Here is a 10,514-nt window from a genome sequence, read left to right as displayed (position 1 = left end):
ACTGTCCCAATTTGCCCGGGACCGAGGGGTTCTCTAGTCTCAGTGCTAAAATCTGAACAGTCAGAGATGAGTGGCAATTTTAACAAATTCTCAGGAAGAAAGGAGTTTAATCAAGGCCAGAATTCAAATTGGATGGCTCCGCCCCTTTTGGGTCTAAGCCCCACCCCCTTTGTGCCGCCCTCCCTCTGACTCCTCCCCCTCCCTCCGGGAAGGTCACCTTAGGAGCCGGAGGCCAAATGAGCATGCGTCTTGCTGGCCGCTACTGCGCACGCTCGCTTTGCCTTGCTCCGCCTTCCCTCCTCCCGCCGGGATCCGAAACCGCCTCCAACTCGGTGGCTCCCGCGCGGCTAGCGGGTCCACGGGGGACGCCGGCTCTGCGCCGCGGTGTTCGACGGGACGTCGGCAGAGAGCGACCTCGGGGTTAAGGGGTGGGGCTGACGTCAGGAGCCAAGATGGCGGCGGTGGTCGCGGTCTCCTTGAGGCGCCGGTTCCCGGCCACCGCGCTCGGCGGAGCGTGCCTGCAGGTGAGCCTGGGTCCCGCGGGAGTGGAGAGGCGGGAGAGTTGCCGAGGCCTCCCGGAATTGAGGGGGCCGCGGGGAGGTGGAGGCGGCCAGGGCAGGACCTCCGCCCACCTGCGCGGGTTTTGATTTCGGCGGGGCGCGTCGCTGCCCGCTACGCTGCGCCTCCCGACAGCTGGTGTCAGGGCGGAGTCGACTTTTTAGAGCTGTGGAAGGAAAAAAGTTCAAAGAAGGGACTTGAATTGCTCAAGGTCACATGGCAGGCGAGCCACCGTTGGAACCAGAATTTAATTCAAATATTTGGACTCCAAACCCTTTTGCTGCTACCAAACTACAGCCTCCGTGGGAAAGAGCGACCTGCGGAGAGTCGGGGTGGGAACTGGGAAGCCGCTCAGGGTAGAAGGTGCTTGGCGAGGTGTAAAGAGAGACCAGACGGCGATTGTGGGGAGAGGTCGGGTGGACGGTGGAGGGAAATGCACCGCCAGCCGGGGGACGGAAACCGGGTCTCCCTTCCCTTTATTGAACCAAGTTCCTTAAAGCAGTGGCACCCAGGAGTTTATTTGCCTGCAAAGGGTGCATAACAGTACCTGCCCCGCGGGGTTGGCATGAGATAACGGTGGTGAAGAGCTTAAAGGTGTTCTCGTTTACGTGTGCAGCGACAGGTTTTCCCGCGCCCCTGTATCGTCATGGAACTGCACACTTCTGATCTGCATTCCGAATGGGAGAAGGGGAAGGGAAATCGCCCCTATGTGTTACATAAGGAGCGAATGATTTACAGATCACAAGTCTCAACACCTCAGTACTGCAGGTGTGGTGGCACATCTGTACCCCTAGCAACTCAGGAGGCTGAGGCTAGACGATCGAAGTTTCCAGGCCAGCCTGGGCAGCTTAGTGAGACCCTGTCTCAAAGTAAAAATAAAAAGGACGGGGAATGTGGCTCAGTGGTTAAGCACCCATGGGTTCGATCCCTAGTACGACAACCACGACAAAAAAAGTTATGCAACAAGATCTATTAACTCCTTTTTAAAGATTAGAAAACTTTTTAAAGATTTGAGGGCTGAGGCTGTGGCTCAGAAGTCTGAGGCTGTGATTCACTTGTAGAGTGCTTGCCTATCATGCATGAAGCACTGGGTTCAATCCTCAACACCACATAAAAGTAAAATAAAGATATTGTGTCCACCCAAAACTAAAAAATAAATATTAAAAAAATATTTGAGAGCCCAGTTTGTTTGTGTGTTTTGTTTTGGGTCGTGTTGGGGATTGAACCCAGGGCCTTGTACATGCAAGGCAAGCAAGCACTCTACCAGCTGAGCTATATCCCCAGCCTGGGGCTCCAGTTTTATTTGCCAAAAATATGACTGCCAAGAACTTGTAAATCTAGGCCAGTTGGTTAACATAATACCTGAAAAACTCCTTAGCATAGATCATGGCTCATAGTGTACAAGAAATGATAGTTTTTTCCCCCTCTTGCATTTGTGTGACAAGCTCTCTCAAGTGCCTGCGGTGGCTGCGCAGGTAGTACATGTTGCCTGTGCTCTATGTGAACTTGGGCAAGTCATTCACTCTTCACATCTTCTTTCTGAAAAGGAGGGTTAGGGAAAAAGGATGCCTACCAGAGCCTCGGGCCTATGTCTTCTGAGCCTTTAATTGATGATTCAGAATGATCTTGTTTACTATGTTCCTTTTATAGTTGCTGAGGAAGCAGTTAAGTTTTGAGAGCCCTGCCAATGAGAGTGAGTTCAAAAGCTCAGGCTCTTCTTCCGCCCAGGGACTATAGAAAAGGCCCGTTTCATAGGTCAGTGTTGTGATTCAGATGACACCTTTGCACTGCCCCCTCAACAGAAATAGAATAGGTCTCTCCCCTTGTAGAAGTGCACATTTATACTTACAAAAGCCACCTCAGAAGAATCCAGTAATGAGCTTGATATGTTTCTGTGGGTCTCAGGTTTAGGTCTGAATCTCATTTTTGTGTAGTGTGTCCCACTGAACCACAACTCTGCCTGTGTTGAACTGTAATATATTAACTGTTGTTAGTGTTGCCTTATTTCTTCATCTAGACTATGAACTCCTGTAGGGCAGGAACCACCTGTGCATCTCATTGCTCCTAGAACTGGCAGGGCTTAGGATACTTATCTGCCAGTCAGAATAATGCAAAGTCTGAAAATGTTGTCAATATTGAATAGCAGAAATTATTTTCTAGGCTGTGCTAGGAGCTTGACCCCCCCACACTTATTTTATGTGGATATTAATACTACCCTCCTCTTTATAGAGGAGGAGCTAGAATCAGAGAAGTTAATTTGCTGGAAAATACAAAGCTAGCAGGTGGTAAAGCTTGGATTTGATCCAGTGCCACTCACATTTCAGAAATAAGCCTGCACCTTGTGTTTTACGCAGGCTTATCAACATTCAGACCTCCTTGCCTTCCTCCTCTCCATTTCCCAGCCGCCTTCTTCTGCTTCCACATCATTATCTGTTCTGCCCACCTCTCCAGGCCTGCTCCCTGAGGAAGCTTTCCTAGAGGAACAGCAACCAACCTTCAGTGTGATCCAGAATTCATCCTCCTCCACAGTCCGTTTCAGTCCAGTTGTTGATTACCTTGCTTAAATTGTAAACTATGAAGTTAATCTCGCCCAAGATTCTCTAGAAATGTACTCTCTGCCTTAAATAGTCACTGGTCTTTCAGATGAAGGTAGAAATGGTTTCGGTCTTCTCCCCTTGTGGGTTTGTAGTAGAAATTGCTGGGAAGGTAACCTCACGCTCTGGCCCACTTCCCTGCCTCTGCCCACATATGCCCTTTCCTCCTGTCACCGTGGCAGAACTAGCAGCACTCCTCTGGCTAGCCCCTCACACCTTCCCAGACCCTGTCCTTTCTCATTTATTAAGAGGTGCCCCTCTAGTAATTCTCCCCTTTCCTGCATGATCAGTTTGTCCTCTGTCAGAACATTAGCCTCAGCCCAGAGGCATGCTGCGATTTCTCCCGTGTGTGTGTGTGTGTGTGTATCTGTCTAGCTACCAGCCTGGAGTAACTACTGGAACCAGAATTCAAATTCAAATATTTTTGGACTCCAAGCTTTTTTTTTTTTTTTTTTAATATTTTTTAGTTGTGACACAACTACAACTTTATTTTGTTTATTTTTAATGTGATCCTGAGGATCGAACCCAGGTCCTCACACATGCTAAACAAGACTGGGGTTGTGACTGAGTGGTAGAGCGTTTGCCTAGCGTGTGTGAGGCCCTGGGTTCGATTCTCAACACCACATATAAATAAATAAACAAGTAAAAGTCCTTTGACAACTAAAAACAAATTTAAAAAAACAAAACACTTTTGCACCTGGCTCCCAGTCTCTGGGTTTTGTTTGTTGTGTGTTTGCATTCATTCTTCTTTCCTTCTTTTTTTTTTTTTTAAAGAGAGAGAAAATTTTTTTTTTAATATTTAGTTTTTAGTTGGCAGACACAACATCCTTGTTTGTATGTGGTGCTGAGGATCGAACCCGGGCCGCACGCATGCCAGGCGATCGCGCCACCGCTTGAGCCACATCCACATCCCCAGCCCCTCTTCTTTCCTTCTTGTGGTATTGGGGATGGAACTCAGGGCCACTGAGAAAACCCTCCCCTATCCCCCCCCCTTTTTTTTTTTGATACTGAGTCTCACTAAATTGCTGAGGCTGGCCTCAAGCTTGTGATCCTCCTATCTTCGCCTACTAAGTAGCTGGGATTACAGGTTGCACCACCTCGCCCAGTTTGGCTCTCTTTCTGTCTCCTTTTGCTGATTTCCCGTCATCACCCAACCTCTGACCATAGAGCTCAGCCTTTAGGCCTCTTCTCTATAGATCCTTTCTTGGACTTTATAGATACAACCTGCCTATATTTGGCGATAACTCCCAAATTTATGTCTCCAGCCCTGACCTGGGCCCAGATCTCCAGTTGCAGGTGGCCACTGGGTTATGTTCTCGAATCTCCACATGTACATCTAATAGTACATCTGGAACTTCCTCTTCCAGTCTTGCTCCCTTCCTACCACACACATCTGCCTGCTCCTTGAATCTCAGCTGGTATGCAGCTCAGTTCTTCTGCTTAAACCCATAACTATTCCTCACCCCCAGTCTGTGAACAAATTCAGTCAGCTCTGTGCTAAACTGACTTCTCAGCACCCTACAGCTGCTGACCTGGTCTTTTCCACCATGGTCTCTTGGCTGAATTTTACATCTTCTCCCTATCTTACTTCCATCTTTGCTCCTCTATGGTTAATTTTCAAAATAGTAGCCAAAATGATCTTTCCAAAATTTAGGTCTGATAGTGTGATCTCTCTGCTCAGAACTTTCTAATAGCTTCTTATCTTGCTCATGATAGAAGCCAGCATCCCTACAGGCCCCCCATTAACTGCCTGATCTTGTCTGTATTTGTCCCTGTCACTCACCTCGTTTGCCCTACTGTTCCCAGTGACTTAAACACTCAAACCTGCCCCCCAGGGACATCACCTGCCGTGTTACACAGGACTAAAACACTCAGGGGTCACTTCAGGGGAACTGGGCTGCGCTAAATAACAAGAGACAGAAATACTTTTTTCTTTGGGGGGGCTGTGACGGCTCCTCTGACCTTCTGACCTTAAGGGTCCACAGAAAGAGAGAGAGAACACACACACATACACACACACACACACACACACACACACACACACACACACACACACACGCTGACCCCTTTTATTGAGGAGAAGCCACCATTCAAATGAGGCCAGAGGTCAGTTTTCAAGGGGCTGAGTCTAGCCTCATTTGCTATCAGCAGGTTGACTGACATCTAGGAAGGCCACACCCAAGGGCAGAGTATTAGAAGGGGACACATAAAGGGCGTTTCCATGGAACATTCTATCCCAAACAGGGCAAGGGGTTAATATCACAAAGGAACAGGCGAGCATAGCTCGACCCATGGGGCTGCAGGAAGGCATATCTGGTTGCATTATTTCTACCCTTAAGATCGGGGCTACCGTCTTCGGCTACTTAGCCGAATCATGGGATGGTGGTGGGGGGAAGACCGACAGCAACTCAACCAATCAGGAGAGGAAAAATACTGGTCACATGACATGGCGGCCTCCCACACCCTAAACTAGCCTGTTGCTCCTCCAACCTGTTCCGACCTTGGACTTTGTACTCAATGTCTGCTATGCCTGATTTGCTCATCCCCTAGATGTGTCTTTGATTAGCCTCTTCACCTTCAGGTCTAAACTGTCATCTCTTTTTTTTTTTTTTAACTGCCACCTTTTAAGGTACATCTTTTGGGTGAAGTCTTTCATGGCCACCTTATTTAGAATTGTAGCCTCACAGCCAGGACCCCGTACCCCTTCCTGTTTTCCTGTTTTCTGTGCTCTTGTCGCAGCCTGATGTACTGTAGATTTTGTGGATCCCTCCCCTAGTCACTGTGTAAACTCTGTGAAGTTGGAATGTGTGTCTGTTTTGTACTTCATTCCCAACGACCAGAATAGTCCCTGGAACATAGTAGATACTTAATAATTATATCATGAACAAATAAATGATTAAAAGTGTGGGGCTGGGGCTGTCACTACAGTGGTAGAGCACTTGCCTAGATGTGTGAGGCACTGGGTTTGATCCTCACACCACATATGAATAAATAAATATATAGACAAACAAATAAAATAAAGGTATTGTGTTCATCTACAAGTAAAAAGTATATTTTTTAAAAATGGCTGGGCGCGGTGACACACATCTGTAATTCCAGCGGCTTGGAAGGCTGAGGCAGGAGGATCGGGAGTTCAAAGCGAGCCTCAGCAAAAGCAAGGCACCAGGCAACTCAGTGAGACCCTGTCTCTTAATAAATACAAAATAGGTCTGGGGATGTGCCTCAGCGTCAAGCGTCCCTGAGTTCAATCCCTGGTATCAAAAAAAGAATGAAAGTGCCTGAGCCAGGTACTGCTTAGCATCTTACTGATTGGGTGATGGCAGCACGTGAAAAGTCCTGGGTTTAATCTCTATGGGGGTTTCATGGAACTGAGGATCAACTCAGGACCTCCCACATGCTAGGCAAGTGCTCTTCTGAGCCACATCCCAGTGCTTTAAAAAATATATATATTTATTTATATATATATTTATTTTATATATATATATTGTTTATTGGTACCAGGGATTGAATCCAGGGATGCTTAACCACTGAGCCACATTCCCAGCTCTTTTTATTTTTTATTTTGAGACAGGGTCTCCCTAAGTTACCTAGGGCCTCGCTAAGTTGCTGCAGCTTTGAACATGCAGTCCTCCTGCCTCAGCCTCCTGCGTCACAGGGTTTACAGGTGTGCACCACTGTGCTCTACAATTTGGTAGTTATATTACTTTGTCAAAACCCATCAAATTGTACACTCAAAATTGGTGAATTTTATAAGAATGAATTAAATTATGCCTTAGTAAATCTAACCAAAGCAAAAGGCTAAGGGCAGGGCTGGAAATGTGGCTCCGGCGGTAGCGCGCTCATCTGGCATGCGTGCGGCCCGGGTTGGATCCTCAGCACCACATACCAACAAAGATGTTGTGTCCGCCAAGAACTAAGAAATAAATGTTAAAAATTCTCTCTCTCTCTCTCTCTCTCTCTCTCTCTCTCTCTCTCTCTCTCTCCTCTCTCCCTCCCCCCCTCTCTCCTCTCTCACTCTCTCTTAAAAAAAAAAAAAGGCTAAGGGCAAATAAGCAAGCAGAATTGGCTTGGGGGGCTGGGATACAGCCCAGTGGAAGCGCCTTGCCTAGCATATGTAAGCCCCTGGTTCAATCCCCCGGACCACAAGGAAAGAAAATAAGGTTGGCTGGAGCTATTCTTTTCTGTTCTTTCCTCTTTTTACTTCCTGTTAAATACCACAAGGTGGCATCATGTCTTATTAAATGGGATTCCTAGTGAAAAATGTACCTTTCTAGACACAACTTTCCTTTTGTTAGTGAATTAACCAGTTTTGTGATAAGGTAAAACCTAGCTTTCATTTTCACTTTTTCTTTATACTTTTTCTTCTTTCATACTGAAAGCTGAAATTCATGTTTTCAAATTAACTTTAGTTAATTGGAGGCTTTACCAGCAAATAGCAAATATCTTTTTATTTTTTGTAATAAGTTAACCTTTGGAATTTCTACTTTTTTTGACAGTTTATGAAAGAATTAGCTGGCCTAAAGTATAATCTGCATTTTTTAAAAAACAAATTGAGGATTCAATTTATAATTGATAGTGGGACTGACAAGATCCTCCCCTCCCCTCCCTAGCCCTGTAGCATAAACTCAGCAAAACTTAATGTGGCCTCTGCTTAAATGGGAGAGTTTCAAGCACTGCAGATTGGGGACAGCTTAGCTACTGAGTTTTAAAACTCCAGCATCTTGTCTTGATAACTGCAGTAGCTTTCTCACTAGCTTCTCCAGGTCTAACCTGACAAATTCTACTTTCAGAATTTTGTGATATCTTTTTTAAAAAAAAAAGTTGATTATGTCACTGTCTTGAATAAAAAGTTTTGCTGGCTTCTCATTGCTCTTAGGATAAAATGAAAATTCAGCCTAAGGCTGGGCATAGTGGCACATGCCTTAATCCCAGCAGCTGGGGAGGCTGAGGCAGGAGGATCATAAGTTCAAGGCCAACCTCATCAACTTTGCAAGACCCTGTCTCAAAAAGGGCTGGAAATGTGGCTCAGTGATTTAGTGCCATTGGATTCAGTCTCTGGTATTTACAAGAAAAAAGTTTTACTTCCTCACATCTGCCACTCCCCGTCCTTCCCCAGGCCACCAGCCTTCTGCTCCTCATACTGCACTGTACTCCCCACTTCAGGCCTTCAGGTGTGCCATTCCCTCAGCCAGAGCGCCCCTTTCTCCTAATCCCATCTGTGCTTAAACATCATTTGATGAGGCTTTTCTGATCTGTTACACTGGTTTAAGTCCCTCCCATATCCCCAGGGCTCCCTGTAGGATCACACTTTACACTTTCCTGTGAATATTCATTTCACATTTGTTCACTACAAAGCCAAAGTTCAATGAAGATAAAGGTGTTTGGGTTTTGTTTGTTTTGGGGTTTTTTTGGAAGTACTAGCAGTTGAACCCAGGAGCATTCTGCCTCAGAGTGATGTCCTCAGCCCTTTTGTTAAAATTTTATTTTAAGACAAGGTCTCACTCTCAAGTTGCTCCTGCCTCTGTCTCCCAAGTAGATGGGATCGCAGGTGTGCATCACTCCGCCCAGTAGCTTTCGCTGTTTTAATAAGTGCTCTGTCCCCTGCCCCTAGCACCATGCCTGGTATATCACAGGTGCTTGGGATGTTGGATAACGGTGCCTTTCTCAAGAAGGCTGTGTATGAGTGATATGTGGATTTAGATTCAGTGCTGTAGTTTATTGTGACAGCTAAATTGAATTATCTTGCTTTTTCTTTCCCGCTTCCTATGAACATTTTAAATTTGAGGCCTGCCGAGGGGCCCAGACAGCTGCAGCCGTAGTTCCTCGAATTAAGAAATTTGCCATCTATCGATGGGACCCTGACAAGACCGGAGATAAACCTCACATGCAGACTTATGAAATTGATCTGAACAAGTGAGTATCTCTATGCTTGCTAGGTATTTGATGGAGGAAAGGGATTGGTTTTGGTTGTGTTTTTAGTAGGGCTGGATACTAAACCCAGGACCTCATATGTGCTAAGTACACACTCTGATCTGTACCATCATTCCAAAAGAGAACTCTTGATTTGGTTCAGGAACATGTTTTTCACACCTTGAGGACTTAAAATTTTGATATCAGACACCTCCAAAATCTATCATCTATTTTTAAAACAAGAATTGAGGAGGCAGCATGTTATGGCGCAGTGGTCAAGCACTTGACCGCATGCATGAGACCCTAGATTTGAGTTCTAGCACAACAACAACAACAACACAGTAAAAACCAAGAATGAGGTAAGTACCTGTTTCAAAAAGATAACTAGCAAGAAATCTAACCTTTGCAAAAAGTTTTCTTCCCTCAAATTAAAATGTTAACAACTTTCTAGGAATACTGGTACAATTGACTCTTTGCATAGTGTTTGAATTAGCATATTACCAATTTTAAAAATATAAATGTGCTGGTTATAATTCATCTTTCTGGGCTTGTGTAGTCTATAGTAATGGTAAACTGAGAAATTGGTAATATAAGTGCAGCTGGAATTGTAGTAGGTGTGGTTAGAATATTAACAATGATATGGTCTAGGCACAGTGGCGCATGCCTGTAATCCCAATAGCTCAGGGGAGTAAGGCAAGAGAGGACTGCAGGTTCAAAGCTAGCTTCAGTACTTAGCAACGCTCTTTTTTAATAATTATTTTTAAGTTGTAGATGGACACAATACCTTTATTTTTTTTTTAAGAGAGAGTGAGAGAGGAGAGAGAGAGAGTGAGAATTTTTAATATTTATTTTTCAGTTCTCGGCAGACACAACATCTTTGTTGGTATGTGGTGCTGAGGATCGAACCTGGGTCGCGCGCATACCAGGCGAGCGCGCTACCGCTTGAGCCACATCCCCAGCCCCCCTTTATTTTATTTTATTTGTTTATTTTTATATGATGACGAGGATCAAACCCAGTGCTTCACACATGCTAGGCAAGCGCTCCACCACTGAGCCACAACCCCGGCCCCAGCAACACTCTGTCTTAAAATAAAAATAAAAATGGCTTGGAATGTGGTTCAGTGGTTGAATGCCCATGGGTTCAACCCCCCTGATACAAAAAAAAAAAAAAAAAAAAAATCTGGACCTGTGGGGTTTTCTATGGCTATTGGAGACAACAACACCAAACTCAGTGGCTTTAAACAACATAAATATGTTATCTTACAGTTTTATGGGTCAAAAGACAGGTATGGGTCTCATCAGACTAAAATCAAAGTGTCACAATTTATAGGAGCCATATTGTGGAACCAGCCTAGGTGTTCATAGTGGATGAACAGATTAAGAAAATGTGGTATATGTACATAATGGAGTTTTATTCAGCCATAAAGAAGGATGGAATTATGTCATTTGCAG

General features: G+C 45.2%; 1 protein-coding gene and 1 long non-coding RNA gene across 2 annotated transcripts in view; one reads left to right on the top strand and one right to left on the bottom strand.

Moving 5' to 3' along the window:
- Positions 1-305: 305 nt before the first annotated feature.
- Positions 306-10,514, top strand: part of Sdhb (succinate dehydrogenase complex iron sulfur subunit B) — a 28,393-nt gene continuing 18,184 nt past the window's right edge. Inside the window, exons 1-2 of the mRNA XM_005317511.5 lie at positions 306-524; positions 8,938-9,065. Coding sequence (XP_005317568.2) covers positions 453-524; positions 8,938-9,065 — 200 coding nt within the window. The 5' untranslated portion in view covers positions 306-452. The remainder of the gene's footprint in view (positions 525-8,937; positions 9,066-10,514) is intronic.
- Positions 531-2,180, bottom strand: LOC144367897 (uncharacterized). The gene is made up of 3 exons (XR_013427470.1): positions 2,132-2,180; positions 1,106-1,225; positions 531-724 (listed from the first exon to the last, which is right to left on the bottom strand). It is a non-coding gene; the product is annotated as an uncharacterized LOC144367897 (long non-coding RNA).

The sequence above is a fragment of the Ictidomys tridecemlineatus genome, chromosome 11 (genome assembly GCF_052094955.1).
Source record: "Ictidomys tridecemlineatus isolate mIctTri1 chromosome 11, mIctTri1.hap1, whole genome shotgun sequence".
Lineage (NCBI taxonomy): Eukaryota > Metazoa > Chordata > Mammalia > Rodentia > Sciuridae > Ictidomys > Ictidomys tridecemlineatus.
The sequence above is the reverse complement of the archived record's forward strand: the minus strand, read 5'-3'. Positions and strand labels throughout refer to the sequence as shown.